General features: G+C 36.9%; 1 protein-coding gene across 11 annotated transcripts in view; it reads right to left on the bottom strand.

The window, feature by feature from the left end:
• Nucleotides 1–17,947, bottom strand: part of SRFBP1 (serum response factor binding protein 1) — a 97,526-nt gene that overhangs the window by 19,440 nt on the left and 60,139 nt on the right. For 8 of the 11 annotated variants that reach the window (XR_004623991.1, XR_004623984.1, XR_004623987.1 and 5 more), the window contains 3 exons: nucleotides 16,923–17,154; nucleotides 13,420–13,640; nucleotides 6,553–6,691 (listed from right to left, as the gene is read on the bottom strand). Coding sequence is in view for 2 of the 11 variants with exons in the window: in XM_002918950.4 (XP_002918996.1) it covers nucleotides 16,970–17,154 (185 nt within the window). In the remaining 9 variants the exon portion in view is untranslated. Of the gene's footprint in view, nucleotides 1–6,552; nucleotides 6,692–13,419; nucleotides 13,641–16,906; nucleotides 17,155–17,947 lie in introns of those variants that run through there. The other 3 variants (XR_004623983.1, XM_002918950.4, XM_019799378.2) reach the window with 3 other exon arrangements.

The raw sequence follows: 17,947 nt of genomic DNA, 5'->3' as shown, positions 1-17,947 counted from the left end.
AGCTCCTGGTCCCGAGCTAGATGGATTTAAAGATATTTTCACCACAAAATTTTAATTATAAGCAAATCACTAGAAGATTAATAATGGTTAGAAATGATTACTTGGCAGCCAGATGCATTTTTCAAGAATTAGTGGCTAATATTCACAGAAGGCTTGTCAAAGAACCCTATGCGCTGTGTACAGAATCCTATTTGCAAATGTGGCAGGACCACGTCTCTGTTCATTTTGTGGTATTCAGGGTATTTCCCATCCACTTTTCTTTCTCACTTATACTCAGGGGGTCGTTTCTCTAATTCCAGTTCATATTCACTCAGGAACCAAGATTCAAACAAGCCGCAGACCTAGAGTGTCAGGTGAGTTCTTATAGGCATAATTGGAGGGCTGTTTTCTCTGACCTCAAAAGAACAAATACAACTGGACCTGGAAAAAAGGAGAGACAGAGAGTAAAGTGGGAAGCCAAAATGGAGAAGGACGTGGTCAGAAGGAAGAAGGACAAAAGCTGATTATTCACCCATGGATGACCTGTCACACACTCCTCTTGGACATATGTGGGTTCTCCCAAAGAAAGGGATAAGGGAACTTGGATCCTTTATATGAAGATGGTGGCATTAAAAATGCAAACCAAACAAAACTTGTACTGTGACCACAATCAAACTGGAAGTGAATAAAATCAATGGGAAATTTCCCTACAGATTAGGCAGTGGTAAGACCAATGTTAATTTATTTCTTCCTTTCTAGTTAGCTACACTGATAGTATTTCTTATATTTCAAATTGTGATGGCTTCAACTTTCAGTAGACTGTTAAGTTATAAATGTACTAATGATGTAATAAACAGCCACCCTTGTTATGTTTCTAACTTTAAATATTTCTTCATGAAATACAATGCTATTAGTCTAAGATACCCGTTTTCATGTTGAGGGTTATCCTGCTATTCCTAGATTTTTTTTTTTTTAAAGACTTTATTTATTTATTTGACAGAGATAGAGACAGCCAGCGAGAGAGGGAACACAAGCAGGGGGAGTGGGAGAGGAAGAAGCAGGCTCATAGCAGAGAAGCCTGATGTGGGGCTCGATCCCATAACACTAGGATCATGCCCTGAGCCGAAGGCAGACGCTTAACCGCTATGCCACCCAGGCGCCCCGCTATTCCTAGATTTTTAAGTGCTTTGCTTAGAAATGGGTACATTGAGTCTTCAAGTTTTTTATTGGGATGAAAAAATATTTTTATTGGTCTCACTAGAGTGATGTTTTTAATCAAATTCAGTTCCTAAGATTTAATTAACCATGGACATGCTGAACTTTAAAAAATATAGAGAATGTGGTTTGTAGGATTGACATGTTCAGATGCACATTAATAAATGATTTGGCTCCTTTCACCTCCCCATAATTTTTGTTAGGTTTAGTATGAAGATTAGATAAGCTTCAGAAAAAACATCCAGCATGCTATAGTTGTTAACAACACGGCTGGCCATTTAAGTTCATTGTCAACGAGTTCACTGAGTATCCTGGCTTCAACCACTTACTTGCTGTGTGACCTTCAATAAGTCACCTGACTGACAAGGAAAAGGGTGACAGAACAGAATGTAAATGTTCTAAACCTTCTTAAGGTTAAAATGGCACAACAAATGAACATTGAGAAAGGATGGAGAAGAAAAGGTAAGTTTGCTACTTCTTTGTATTTTTATAGCTTGGGTCAAAATATGTAATTTAAAGCTGATAAATATATTCATTTGCCTATTTCTTAGATTTATTAATATAAAGATAAACCTTGAGCTAATAGTTAGCAGTTGAGGAAAGGATACTGAAAGGAAGAAGAAATAGATTAATCATTATTCAGAACAGACTATCTAAAGCAGGGGTCGTTGACACATAAGAACCAGTGGCTAAATCAGGCACACCTCCTGTTTAGCAGATAAAGTTTAATGAAATACAGCCATTTGTTTACATATTATCTATGGCTACTTTTATGCTACAACAGTGAAGTCAAGTAGCAGCCAGAGCTAAGCTGGAAAGCCTAGAATATTTACTATCTCTCCCGTTGCAGAAAATGCTTGCTGATACCTGCTCTAAAGGAAAAGAATATTAAGTATAGTATAGACAATTACAAGGTTAATTTCTATTAAAAATACAAATATTTCATATTATAAAAAAAAATCACTGACACACAGAAGTTGCCTAAAAAGAATGATGATGTGACTGGCCGCCGTCTTTTCAACGGAAAGTAAGTCATAGAACAATGATATATTTTCACAGTAATGGAAGAAAATAATTAGCCAAGATTAGTTATCCTACTAGGCTATCATTTGAGAATGAGATAAAAATAAAGACATTATTCTGACAGACAAAAACTAAGAAAGCATACCATCTAATCGATCTTCAAGAATACAATGTTAAAAAATATGTACTTAAGAAAATAGGAAAATGTGAGAAATAAGGTCGGAGACAAAGAAAAATTGATGAACAAAGAAACTGGTAAGCATGTGAGGAAGTCTACATAAATACTGTAAAAACCAATAATGATATTGTCTAATTTGGAGATAAAATTAAAAGGTAGAACTAAAATATTCAATACAAATGCATGCAAGATAAAAAAGTGAACTAAGAGTCATGAAGCCTATGTGTTGTCAGGTAGGCTTACTCAAATTAATTTAGCTATTAAGAAAATAATCACTTTAAAACTTAAAGGGTAATTGCCAAAAGAAATTCCAAAATAGCAGAGAAGGAAAATGGGAAAAAAAATTTGAAATCCGACTGAAAAAAGGTAGAAAGAGAAAACCAGTGGCACAGAAATCACCATGTATCAGAATCCATGGATATGGTTAAAAGAGAGCACAAAGAAAAAACTGTGTAATTAACTATATAATCTAGAAAAAAAACGTGTAAAACACAGACATGCAAAATAAGACAAAAGACTAGCAAAACTGAATACAAGCAACCTCATTTAAGATACAGTCAGAGGACAGAAGGGGGAGCTCTCATGCCCTACCACTTGTCCTCAATTGCAAACTCCCAACAGGAGACCTACCTTGCCTTCCCCCACAGGAAGAAGCCTACTTTACTGCTCCAGCAGGAGGAAGGAAGGATTTCTCCTCAACCAGCAACAATTATAGATAGCAACTCAGTAAATGAGAAGCCATCGCCACCCTGAATTCTCACTTCCTTCCAGTGGACTTGGGTACAAAGCAGCCCCTCTCAATTTTCTCCTTTTCCCTATAGATAATGTCCCTCTCCTTTGATCTCTGGACTTGCCTATGACTTGCCATAGCTTGCATGTCCTGAATTGCAATCCTTCTATTATTCCCAAATAAACCCATCTCACTGCCAAAATAACTGGCTGTTCTACTTTTAAAAGTTGATGGCACACTACCCCAAACTTGCAGAGGTAATTTTAAAAACCAAGAGATTGGGGCGCCTGGGTGGTGCATTCGTTAAGCATCTGCCTTTGGCTCAGGGCGTGATCCCGGTGTTCTGGGGTCAAGCCCCACATCAGGCTTCTCCGCTAGGAGCCTGCTTCTTCCTCTCCCACTCCTCCTGCTTGTGTTCCCTCTCTCACTGGCTGTCTCTCTTTGTCAAATAAATAAATAAAATCTTAAAAAAAAAAAAACAACCAAGAGATTATATTGTTTTGCTCTGCAAATAAAATACATCATGAATTAAAAAACTACTTTCAAATATATATATATAAGTTGAGTTCAGGTGAAAATCTAAACAAATTAATATAGAAAAAATAGAGAAAGTTTGTCAAAATGCACCAGGCTGAAATACTTTTTTCAGAGTTATTCTCCACTAAGTCTTTGAAGAAAAAAAAGAAAAATCACATAGGTCATTTTCATAAATGCTCAAAAGGTATTTGATAAAATTCAACATCCATTCTTGATTTACAAAAATACACCAAATAATAGATCTTAATATCATAAAACATATCTACGTACATCTAAAAATCAACTTCATGCTTAAGATGAAGCACCAGATTATTACTATTAACGTCAGGAATAGACAGGAGGTCTACTTTCAGTACTGTCATTTTACGTTGTACTGGAGGTAGGAGCCATTCTAATTAGGTAAGAGAAATGGAGTTACAAGGGGTGCCTGGGTGGCTCAGTTGGTTAAGCATCTGTCTTCAGCTCAAGTCACGATGCTAGGGTCCTGGGATCGAGCCCCCCCACCAAATCAGGCTCCCTACTCAGCAGGGAGCCTGCTTCTTTCTCCCTCTGCCTCTACCCCTCCCCCTGCTTGTGCTCTCTCTCTCTCACTCTGACAAATAAATAAAATCTTCAGAAAAAAAAATCAATGAGAGTTTGATAACCTGTGGCTGAGGAAACTGATGATATACAGAAGTTCACAGTCTTTACATATGCAGCATAGCCAGTTCGAAGGTTCAAAGTACATATAACATGAATAAAAACAAATATTCTTTTTGGAAAAAAAAATCAAAGTCAAAAGACAAATGATAAAATGAAACTACTTGCAAATCATGACAGGCAAAAGGTTTATTGCTCTAACATATGAAGAGCTCCTACAAATCAGTAACAAAAATACTAAGAGCCCCAAATAAATATGACCAAAAAACAGGGCCCAGAAAAGAAAATTCAAGCTGTGCTGATTGCTCTGATTTTAAATTAATGACAATGAACTTTGAATGTGCTCCTAATGCTACCCAGGACTCATGCCAGTTTCTTACTTCAATCATTCTCATACTTTTTGTAGAAGATTAATTCATACCTTCTCCTCTATAATCAGGCATTATCTTCTCTCCCATTTTTATTCTCCACTGCTACTGCCCAAGTCCAAGCCGTCCTCTCTCTTACTCGGATCACTCTGATAGATTCCTAACTGGGAGCTGTAGCTATTCAATTATAGGAGTCAATAAACTAAGGAAACTTGTAAATATCCATGATTATTTATTCAAACTAACATTTATTCTAATATTTACAGTATATGTATTCAAAAGGCAAATATTTACCTGAGAACCTACTATATACAAGTTTGGGACATGGCAGAGAAGGAAACAGTCTTTGCACTCACAAAGCTTATATTCTGGATGGGGAGCCTGACAGCTATATCAATATATATGTAAGGGGGTGAATGTCAAAGAAGAAAAATCTAGCAAGGAGGGAGTTTATAATCAACTGATATTTTTGAAGGGAGGTCAGAGAAGGTCTCCCTGATAAGATGACATTTGAGCAGAGACCTGGGAAACTGAGGGAAGGAACAATGCAGATATCAAGGTGGAGAACATTAATTCAAGCACTAAATAAAGTAAATTCCATCACAATAGTGCAATTACAGGGCTTACAAAATCTCTGAAAATTTGATAGGGCCTGAAAAACTTCTCCTTTATCACAAGCAGTGCCAATGATGAAAAAAAAAATTCAGAACTAGTCCACACCTATTTCAGACATGAAACAAACTGGTTGTTGTTGGTATATGTGAGGACTATGAACTTTTGTCCATAATAGGGAGAGTTGAGCCAAACACTGAATTTTTATACCATGCTTAGTTTAAAAATAAACATAAATAACCCTCCTTCCTTCACTCACCCTCTAAGTTTTGGCCGTCTTTACTAAAAAACATCCTTTTAATTTAATCCTGAAAACAACATGGAGAATGACTTTCTTTCAAAACAAGTTTTCCCTTGAAGAGAAACACATGTTCAAACTACAAACAACATTCCAGAGTCTGACTTAAGGCTACTTAATTTCTGCGTGATGACGTCATACGTAGGCTACCAAACATGTTCGTGTACACATCATTTCTTCTACAATTCTAAAACTTAGGCCCATTCACAGAAGTGGACCCATCATTCTATGCAACTCTGTGGGAGTAACAAGGACTTCCCAGGTCACAAATAATTTCTCAGAGTAATCAAAATTAATACTCCAACATCATTTTTGAAAATAAAATTTACTAGCTGATTTTAAAATGTCTATAAGGAAAAGAATTAAGAATAGCCAAAAAAATGTTGAGAAAAAAAGACATATGAGTAAACCAGGCTAGTGGGTGTCTAAAGAAAATACAAAGCTATAATAAATTATTATTTTATTTTATTTTATTTTTTTTAGAGTTTATTTAAATTCCAGTTAGTTAACATGCAGTGTAATATCAGTGTCACGTGTAGAATTTAGTGATCCATCACTTACATCCAACACCCGGTGCTCATCACAGCAAGTGCCCTTCTTAACACCCATCACCTATTTCTCCCATCCCCCCACCCGCCTCCCCTCTGGTCACCACCAGCAGGATTTCATTCTTTTTTTTCATGGCTCAGTAATATTCTACCATGTATATATCACATCTTCTTTATCCATTCACGAGCTATAATAATTTAGAATGTAATACTGGATCAGAGAAATAGAGGAAAAGAGAGCCTAAGATTCCTGTGATTGTTATGATGACATTTCAAGTCAGTAGGGAAAGGATGACCCAACTACACAAAAGTAGCATTAGCACAATACACATACTGGGAAAAACAGAATAGTTAGATCATCACCACATACCATACATGCATTAAAATAACCCCCCCAAATCTCAGTGACTTAACCAAATACTTACTTGTTGCTCATGTAAAGCTCAACAGGTGCAGGGCTGGGTTGAGGGGATCTGCTCCATGCAATCATGCAAGGACCCTGGCTGGCAGAAACTTCATCTTCAAAAGCTATCTTGCAAGGGAGCCCAGGATGTCAACATCCTGCTGGAAAACAAGGGAAGAAATGTGGAAGATTGCCCAGAATATTTTGTGGGGAGGTGAACATCATGTAATCATTTTACCTACATTCCACTGGTCAGCATTTCCTTAATTGCAAGAGGCTGGGAAATATAAGTTAGCCAGGTATGAACGAAAGAAGAAATAGATGAAGTGAGGACTTGGCTAGGTCTAATACGGTATGTCTTTCTGGTTACCAAGTATCCTACCACTAGAGGACACTTCCTGCTCCCCGAGTGACACAACCCCAAATTCCACCCAGTTACTGCAACCAGCTTCAAGTCCGAGATCTCTGAATGATGACATGGTTCATATATGGATATAGCTCCTTGATATTCAGTGATATTTGCACAAACAACACAAGTTACAGAAATCTCCCTACTGCCACCTAGCCCAACATACTACGGTCAAGCAAGGATAAATTTGTACTAAAAACTACATCTGGGGAAGGATACATCAGAGGCACGCAGAAGGCACTGGTCTACTGTGGTTATGATAAACTTCTGGCAGGGATTTTGAGGTCTTTTTAACCTGGCAGTAAGAATATATCCTTGATTTCAACTTTGCTATCTGGGAGGAACTACTTATTCAACGTTCTTCATAGCTCTGGATCTACTCTTTAGCAGGTTTTTTGTCCATTAGCACATTTGAAATAAATTATGGGGCCTGACCCCCTTGGAGATTTTTAAAGTTTTGCAACCCATTTCCTTCCTGAGCAAGTTTGGGAGCCCCGCAATACTTCTAATGATAGAGCACCAAAAAGCCGAAAAAAGACTTGCAACTTCTTTTGGCATTATAAATAAACAGACTGTATTTTTGAGAGAAAGGTATCTATTCAGCTACATATGCTAGTAGCATCTCCCAAAGTTCTTTCCTAAATATAATTCTCAAGGTTGACTTACTTTTTCCATCCTTTGTCCCCTGTCTTAAAGCTATCATGTTTAGGAGGAAATACCACAATTTTATTCGGATCTATGCTGGAGCCAGAATTCTTACTGGACCTTTGTGCATAATCTCTTACTAGACTAGTAAGACTAGTCTAGGACTAGAAGCAATGGTTTTTTCCACCTTTCTCTCTCTCTTTTTTTGGTACTTGCAAGGTAACAAATTCTTGTCACATCCCTCCTCTTTTCTTCAATCACCTTGATAAATGCAGGTAGTAAATGTCAACACTCACTACCAATATTACCTTTTTAGCCTTTCATTGGAGCTATAGGGTCAAGGGCACATGGTTCACATTCCAAGTTGTTGCAAGTGACCTTTTAAAAAACTGTTTCATCACTGCATTACACAAATCTTATTTTCTAATACTGGATATTAGTTTTCGTCTTGATCAATTGCTGGACCAACGAATGTCATGTACTTTGGATTTATTTTTATAGTAGCATCCTCCTTCCACCACCATCTTGGAGTCAGAGTTAACAGTACCTGTGTACCAAAAAATAATTTCTAATTTTCACTGGTTTAACGCGATAGGTGTTTGTTTTGGTAACTTAAATCCAGTTGGCTTAAGTGGGAGGAATAAGTAGATGACTATGATTCTCAGGTACTGAGGTTCCCAGACTGATGGTTGTTGCTACATCTTAAAATGTTGTTATGTCTTAAAAAGACATCTAATGTCTTGCCGGGAATTGACATCCAGCAAAGGGATACAGAAGAGTGGAGGATAGAAGAAGAGTTGATGGGCTAGACCTGGAAGTGGCTGACACAATTTTGATCCACATTCCATTAAGCAATTCTCAAGTCACAGGACTCCAACCTAACTTCAGGAGATACTGAGAAATATCGATTGGTTGTGTGCTAATTGATTTGATTAGGTATGCCAATCCGTCAGAATTTTTGGGTTAAGTTCCAAATAGATTAAAGGCTAAATATAACATAAACCTATAAAAAAATACTAGAAGAAAAAAGAGTAGAACTATTTATGTATGTCAAGAACTTTGCAGGGTGTGGGGGTTTCATGGGACTACACTGGGCACTCAGGAGACAGATGGGGGACAAAGCAGAGATCAAGTTTTCATTGACGGTACTCTCTGAATAAAAGCCTATCACTGTAGGTCACCAAACACTGTCAAGAGGGCACAGGTAAAGACTCACTGTGGCTTGGGTAAGTGTAAATGAAAAACAAAACAAAACAAAAATTGTATCCCTGGGGAGGGTAAGGAACCTATCCTGTGCCCAGACTATGAGACACATCTCCTGACTCGGGGAGGGGCAAGAAAGCCTTCCAAACAAGATTCACCGAAGATGCAATGAAGAGTTTAGCTGCCACAAAGAAGAGTGGCAGAATCACGGGATCCACCCTACGTCCTTTGAAGTGTGAAAACCACCAAAGATTTTGACCATCAAGAACTCAAAGAATTCTTTCCATGAGTCCTTTTTTGAGGACTCTACTAGAGAATAAACCTCATCCAAACAAAAAATGACTGGGAAAGTTTGAGCAATTCAGCTTTAATATATATTTCTTAGAAAATCTAAGATGAAAACTAAAGTGCAGCAAGGGTAGAATAATGTTACATAACATGCTCTATATTGCATGTTCTATGTTCCGATGAAGTAAAAATAATGCAACTAAAAATGGGAGGAGAAATAAAGTCAATGAAAGGAGAGAAGGAGAATAAACTCATTAAATGTAATTTAGGTGAGGGACGCCTGGGTGGCTCAGTAGGTTGAGCACCTGACTCTTGTTTTGGTTCAGGTCATAATTTCATAGGTTGTGGGATCGAGCCCCATATTGGGTTCCACGATCAGTGGGGAGTCTGCTTGAAGATTCTCTCCCTTCGCTCCTCCCCCTACTTGTGGGCACACACTCTCTCTCTCTAATAAATGAATAAATCTTTTAAAAAATGTAATTTAGGTGAAAGAGAATGTCATTAAAAATGGATAATACAGATTGCAAATAAAAAAACTACAATGGACACTAAAAATGGTTTAACCACTAGAATAGAAATATTAACCTTCCTACACACCAAATTTATTTTTTTAAAAAGACAGCATAGCAGATATGGTTTGAAGAGAAATAGTAAATATAATAAATACAGTAATTATAGCATAAGAAAATCTATAGAATTGGGGCGCCTGGGTGGCACAGCAGTTGGGTGCCTGCCTTCAGCTCAGGGTGTGATCCCGGCATTATGGGATCGAGCCCCACATCAGGCTCCTCCACTATGAGCCTGCTTCTTCCTCTCCCACTCCCCCTGCTTGTGTTCCCTCTCTCGCTGGCTGTCTATCTCTGTCGAATAAATAAATAAAAAAAATCTTTAAAAAAAAAAAAAAGAAAATCTATAGAATTGAAAGCAAACATACTGAACTTATCAACAAATGAGGAAGGGTTGAATTTGCCTATTAAATGGAAAGATTTTCAACTAGGCTCATCAAGACCTAATCATACACTCCATTCAAGAAACATACCTAAAACAGACTGATTCAGAAAGGGATAGTCAAATGTATTCCAGGCAAATGGGAACACTATAAAAGCAGGGACAGCAACACTGATGTCAGATTAAGTAGAAAACAAACAATAGTAGGGAAAGATTTTCTAACTATGATTTCAAATTCATATGCAAAAATGAAATAAAAGGAAATAAAGAAATTGAAGCATCTGACTATAAACAATAAATGACAGGAAAACAACATGATAATAAAGTGAGTAACACAAATAAAATCAAGACAACTGACAAATTGGGAAAAAAATATTTGTCATATACATAACAGATAAAGGGCCAGTATATGTGATCTATAAAAAAATCTTAAAAATTATGGTAGAAGGTAAAAAACAACAACAACAAAAACTCACTGGTGGAAGACTGGGCAAGACATGAAAAAATTCACAAAAATCGATACAAAAAAGGCACTTAACAATTTTTAACGAGTATTCTACTATAATACCCATAATAAGAAAAATGCGTAGTAAAACTACCCTGAGGTAACATTTCTCACCTATCCAATGGACAGAATTCAAAATGTAAAACACTTTACTCTACTGGAGAGGTTGTGGGAAAATAGGACTTTCTCTTGTGTTGCTGGTGTTAAGCACAACTTTCATGGTGGGGAATTTGGTAGTTTTTAAACAAAACTACATATGGGCTTAACTTTTGACTTAACATTTCTTTCTAGGAACTTACCCCAAAGACCTAACTCCAATAATATGAAAACACATACTGTTGTTCATATTTTCTTTGCAACACTTTTTGTAACTGCGAGATATGTAAAATAACTGATATGATCAGACACAGATGAGCAGCTGAATAAATTGGCGGGTCTACCTAATGAGGTACTAGAAAGTTTTTTTGTTGTTGCTTCTTTGTTTTAAATAAGGAAAATCTTTATGGACAAATGTGCAGTGATTTCCAGGACATATTTTTAAAAGAAAAAAATTTTTGTTTTTGTTTTGTTTTGTTTTTGTTTCTTTAAGAGAGCGAGCGAGCACAGTGGGGGTGGAGTGCTGAGGGAAAGGGAGAGAGAATCTTAAGCAGGCTCCATACTCAGTGTGGAGCCTGCTGCAGAGCTCCAATCCCATGACCTTAGGATCATGACCTGAGCTGAAGGCAAGAGTCAGATGCTCAACCCACTGAGCCACCCAGGTGCCTCAAAAAAAGGCAGTTGATAAAACACCTAGGAATATTAATTTTTGCATTAAGAGCAGGAAATAAACATACATATTTATTCATCTGTACAAACAGAAACACAGAAAGCATATACCAGGGACTAATAAGATGGATTATTTATAGAGGACGGGTGGAAATGGGGTAAAATAGAAAAGAAACAACTGGAAGCAGGAATTGCCACCTCTCAAAGTATATCATTTTGTGCAGCTCTGACTTACAGAACAATGTTCGTGTTTCACACACATAACGAAAAAATATAAATTAAATTACCAAGTATGGAAGAAAAAAATCCCTTAAGTAAAACACAACAGAAATGTGAATTAAGGTGCATTTCAAATGAAGTACTATCTGGAAGGAAGGCAGGGAAAATGCATTAACCTAGGTCACTTTTTATTATTATTACTCTAAAAATTGAGATATAAGTCACATACCATAATATTCACCCTTTTAAAGTACACAACTCAGTGGATTTTTGTACATTCACAAAGTTCTGCCACCAACACCACCATCCAACTCCAGAACACATTAATCAATCCAAAAAAGAAAGCCATCCATACCCATTAGCAGTCACTCATTACTCCTCCCTCCCCTAGACCTTAGCAATCACTGATTTACTAATCGGTCTCTATGGATTCACCTATTCTGGGTATTTCATATAAGCTGAACCATATTTTGTGTTCGGCTTCTTTCTTAACCTAACGCTTTCAAGGTTCATTCATGTCATAATATGTATAAATACTCCATTCCTTTTTATGGCTGAATAATATTCCATTGTATGTATATGCCATTACTGCTTATCCAGTCACCGAGTAATGGATATTTGGCTTGTTTCTTCTTTTTGGCTATTATGAATAATGGTACTGTGTACATTCATCATCAAGTTTCTGTTGGAATATGTTTTCAATTCTTTTAGAGTCTATAGCTATTAGTGAAAATGCAGTTCATATGAGACCCTCATTATGTTGATGCTGGTACATTTGATGGTATCCTAGGAGTCTTTGAGGATCGGTTTGTTGTCGTTCACGTTTTTTTTTTTCCTGTTCCTAAGACTGGATAATGTCAGTTGACCTATCTTTAGTTTCACCAAAACTTTCTTCTGCCTGCTCCAATCTGCTGTTGACCACTTACGTGGAGTTTTCCTATCAGTTATAGTGTTCAATTCCTAAATTTTTGTCTCCTTTATAATTTCTATCTCATTATTGATATTCTCTATATGGTAAGTCATTGTTCTCAGACTTTTAGTTCTTTAAACTTTTATTTCCTTTAGTTCTTTACACATATTCTCAAAATAGCTTATTTAATGTCTTTGTTGAGTAAATCCAAAGTCTGGACCTCTTTGGGGACAGTTTGCTTTTCTTCCCCTGTATATGGGGCATACTTTGTTTCTGCATGTTTTATAGTTTTTTTTATGGGAAACTGGTCATTTTAACTAATATAATGGTGCATATCTAAAAATCAGATAATCCCCCCTCTCTAGGGCTTGTTGTTGTTTAGTGGATTTTTTGAACTTGTGAAGTCTATATTCTTTGTTGTGTGCGGCCATTAAAGTTTTTGCTTCATTAGTTTAGTGGTGGACTAATAACTAGACAGATCTCCTTAAATGCCCGGAATACTTGTGATTTTGCTGAGAGACTGTGTGTGTGTGTGTACGTGTGTGCATGTGTGTGCNTGTGTGCGGCCATTAAAGTTTTTGCTTCATTAGTTTAGTGGTGGACTAATAACTAGATCTCTTTAAATGCCCGGAATACTTGTGATTTTGCTGAGAGACTGTGTGTGTGTGTGTACGTGTGTGCATGTGTGTGCTCACGCATGCTGGGGCACACCTTCAACACAGCCAGGAAGCTGACAATTCCACCTGAGCCTTCATCTCCTGCTAGAGCAGAACCTCTAGGTTAGCTAGAAGTGGCAGTTTAGGGCCTTCTCTGCTCTTCCCGAACATATACACAGCACTATGCAAGCACATGGCTTGCTTAATTCCAAGAAAATATGTCAGAACTCATCAAAGTCCCTAGAGATACTGAATTCTCCAGATTTACCTTCAAGCTTTTTGCCAAATTTGTTTGCCTCAATATATTATTCACTGCTTCAAGCAACTGTGATATTAATTACCTCTGTTTTTGAAAAGTGGTATCAGGAAAAAGACTTTCACAATGAGCAAGTTCTCAGTTAAGTGGGGTCTTCCAGTGAACTACCACATTGGTCAAATAATGACAATTCTCAGTGCATATACTGTTGAAGAAGCTCCAGCCTTGTTCTGCTTCTCCTGGTGGCTGCCAGGCTTCCGGTTTTCACTGTGATTGTGGCTGTTGGTTTTCAAAACTATCATGGATCTGAGGAGTGAAAGATGCAAAGAGCGAAAGTTAAAGTGTCACAAAGATCACCACTCCTATCAAGATTTATCCATTTTTCTTGAAAAATACTCTCTGGATTGCAGTAAACCTGTGGTTAACTCCATAGTCCTAAAAAAGTTGATTCTGATAATATAGAGTTTCTCACTGCTTTTTATGGGGAAAATAATTTCTGTACATCTTTACTCCACCATTTTTGCTGACATCACCCCAGGTAACTTTGAAACTTAGTTTTGAGACCATATGTCCTTAAGCTGAAGAAAAAAGAACTCTAAACATATACTGAACTTTGGCTGGCAGACTTGTATTTTGCAGAGGCATCAGTGAGCAACTCTGAAACTAACTTCCATGTATTCTAGGGTTGAGAAAGTAAGTAAACATATTGTGAGTAACGGGAATCATCTTTCTCACTGTTAGATGGCAAAAGGACACAAGACACAGCCTGAGTAGGCTCCCACTGGCCAAATTAAGGACAATTTGAGCATCAAAATAAATAATGGATTTCTACTTCTGTAGTAACAGGAATCAGATTTGCCATTCTAGATTAAATAACTAGAACAAGGGATTAAATAAAATATTACTTAAGTTTTCAGACAATGGACAAAAAGGAGTAGAGCATAGTAATACCTGAAAGAGTGAAAACAAACCAGTTGAACGCTTTAGCTGATTGCATGGTTTCTAACTATGCTACAGGGGGAAGGGATCCCAGATAACTCAGTGGCCTTCCTGAACAGACAGAGTTCGGGGTTTACATAGGCTACTGTGACTAGAATTTGTGAGGAAAAATACAAGACAGGATGAGATGAACAGAATTAAGTGCTCTGGAGAACTCTGGAAGGATCTCCTAAAATCTATGGCATAAGACTAACATGTGCAATGTGTACGAGGAATCTACCAAGTCCAGGGAAAAAATTCACTAGAAAGGAGTTTGTGAAGCAACTTATACTGGGCCAGGTATAGTTTGTGTTCTCATCTCACCAGATGTAACAGAAAGATTCGCTAGTAGAAAAAGCATTAGACAGAGTGCTTAGAATGGTAATGCCTCTGGAGCCAAATGAGACCTAGGCCAAGCTTTCCCAATCTCAGCACTGTTGACACTTTGGGCTTGATAATTCTTTGTTGTATATAATGTACAATGTTTAGTAGCATCCCTGGTGTATATCCACTAGATGTGACACAAAATGTAGATACTATCAAATGTTCTCTAAGGGTAGAACTGCCCCACATGGAGGACCACTGCAGACAAGATCATTAAAACAGCTAATATTCCATATGTTCAAGGAAGTACAGAAAAACTTATATGTGATAAGAAGACATATGTAATAATACAACAAAAACAATAGCAAAGAGAGAGGGGAAGAAAGAGAATAGGAAGAGGAAATGAGGAGAAGAGGAGGGGTAGGCAGACGAGAGCCGAGGATAAAGCAACACACATGTTTAAATGTAGCAACACAATCAAAACCGACTGAAGAACCTGGGTGAAGGATATTGTGTGGTAAAGAACTTGGTTTTGCCCAAAGAGGAACTGCCTTTGCTTTTGGCTTCTTGGAGGCAACCTGTGTGATACCTGATAGAAGTATGCTTGTTTAGGGCAGCAGCTAGCTACACTAAAAAAGACAAAACCTGTAACTCAGGATGGGGGATTTGGGGTCATGTGGTACCAGTCATCTGGAACAATCAGCTGGGCAATCGACTGCTGATGCTTACATATTGCAGCCACAACAAAAAATCTGCACACCAAAGCTTCAGTGAGCTTCTGAGACTGGCAATACTCTATGCACATTGATGCCAGGATGGTAATGTGTCCTGAGGACAACAGAAGCTTTGTGTTAGAACCCTCACAGACATGGTCCTATGCATCTCTTCCTTTGACAGGTTTTAATTTGTACCCTTTCCCTGTACTAAACAAGAACTTTCAGTAGGTTTCAGTGTGTGCAAATAAATAGGTTTAAGTTCTGGGAGTTTTTCTAGCAAATTTTTGAACCTGAGGGTGTTTGGAGAACCCACCCCCAACCAACTCCGTCTCTGAACCTGCAGCTGGTGTCAGAAGTGATGGTGGTCTTGTGGGGGCTCTTCCCTCTAATTCTGTAGCTGGATCCTAACTCCTTGTGGTAGGATAAGAAGTCTTGGCCAGACTTGGTAGTCTGGAGGACACTGCTCTCAACCTCGCAGTTTGGCTAAATCTGGGTAGCCATGGAGACATTTTTCTTTCACTTCTCCTGTAATAATTATTCATAATTAAAATTTCATTGAAATTAATTTTAATTTTGCATAATTGACGTGTCAAAATAAAAATTTAAAAGTAGAAAAAACAAATTTTGCTTTCAACACAGCAAAAATAACTTTTTCTGTATAATCTCTTGAATTCCATTGCTATAGTTATCTAAATTCTTAAGCTCTTGAAAATGATAGAAATGACTCTCCAGAGCTTATAAATTCCTGCAAACCAGGGGGCTTTCCCTGCCATTAACAGGAACATGGAATTTAGTTATCTTTACTTAGTTAACCAAGAACCTTTACTTTCTTCCAGAGAAGCAAAAGCCAAACATTTGAAAGGATTTTTAAAATCCCGTTTTCTTTTGAAATAACAGTACTCCATAGAGAGTAGTTCCTTCCTCACTGAGTCATCTCATCACTGCACTCAGTTATCTGGAAATGCTTCTTCAATCACATTTCTTTCAGAGTTTATCCTTATAAATTCTAATCCATGGTTCCACAAAAAATGTTTCTATAAAAGTGTATGGTCAAGTAACTACATGTTATACATTCTTGCTTTAAACAAATATTTCTATGAAGTGAGATATATAACAAAGTTTTGATTGTGTTGCTACATTTAAACATGTGTGTTGCCTAAAAAATCAAGATACAATTCAGAAATCAAAAACTGCCCTGGAATCTATTTTAAGACAGACAAAAAGGAGATCACAAATAATTACAAATATAATAAAAATATTTATTTGTTAATTTATTATCTTTAGACCATAATAAAAGTTACTTAGTTTTGCTAAGAATAACTTTTAGCAAAGGTGATCTCTTTTAAAAAACTACAATTTCCTCATATTTTCCATTATTATTTTAATATATCTTCTCAAAATTTATTTTCAAGGCAAGACACAGAGCTAAACCTGTGAAATACCCTTCATGAAAAGCACAAATGAGGAAGTCTGAGATCGCTATAATCTCAAAATTCTTTCACAGAGGGAACAGTGTGGGTATATTATTAAAAATCAACTTAAGTATGCACTTGATTTGTGGTAGGCTTACGTAAACATAACTTTAATAACGGGCTGGTTCACAAAAAGAGGTACTAATTAATCATCAAATGTAATTTTTTTCCCCTGAAACACAGCAATTTTAGATTGCTGTTCTTTTCGCCTCCTGCTTGCTTCCCACGAAGGATGAAGAGGCAGCTGTGACTGCTGTTTTGTACTTTCAAGTCCTCTTTGTGCGCTCTTATTAAACAGATTCTTGAGCTGAGGTTCATTTTGCTGAAAACCTGGGAGGAGAAAGCAAAAATAGTGAGAAATAACCATTTATCTAAATAGCATACAAGAGAAAGATTTCATTTGCTCACATTGGTATTTAAGGAAGGAATTTAGTTTTACTTAAACGGAATACATCACAGTTTAAAATCTAAGTCCAACAGGGAACAGTGTGAGATTGAAATATACATATGATCAGGCAATTCTGGGACACATGCTTTCTAATCTTTTATTTTTTTTTCTAATCTTTTACACAGATGTTTGTTGTTTGTCTCCTAATGTACGTTGTGCTGTCTTACTTACATTGGCAGTAAGAAAGGAAAGAATGCAGACAACATGGAAGGCCAAGAAAACCCCTAAAGAGCATCTTACATTTTCAAAGGAATATCATTAGTTTAAGATAACTGTATATGGAGCAGATGTAGCCAGAAAATTCACATGTATTTAAATAAGATATTGGATTTGACAATGTTGATGGGAGAGATGTATTTTTAAAGGACTACTAATTGATTCCACTCCCTATTACTGAACATAAAATTATTATAAAATAAATTACTGAATTTACTCAAATATAAGATTCTTTTCCAATCATAAAATTATCCACCAGATAAGAGGGTGGCAAGTTGTTTCTAGACCTTACAGCCTCTTATAAGATACTTAAACTATGTTATTTTGAACAATAAAGTAGAATTTGGGAAAGACACACCAGCCAGAAAACACACAAATCAATGCATGTTTAATCAGGGGAATAAAACAAAGGAGACAAAAATATAGATTTTTTTAAAGTAGTCCTAGGGATGTGTACTT

The sequence above is a fragment of the Ailuropoda melanoleuca genome, chromosome 3 (assembly GCF_002007445.2).
Source record: "Ailuropoda melanoleuca isolate Jingjing chromosome 3, ASM200744v2, whole genome shotgun sequence".
In the NCBI taxonomy this organism is placed as follows: Eukaryota; Metazoa; Chordata; class Mammalia; order Carnivora; family Ursidae; genus Ailuropoda; species Ailuropoda melanoleuca.
Note: the sequence above shows the minus strand (reverse complement) of the source record. Positions and strands in the feature narration are given on the sequence as shown.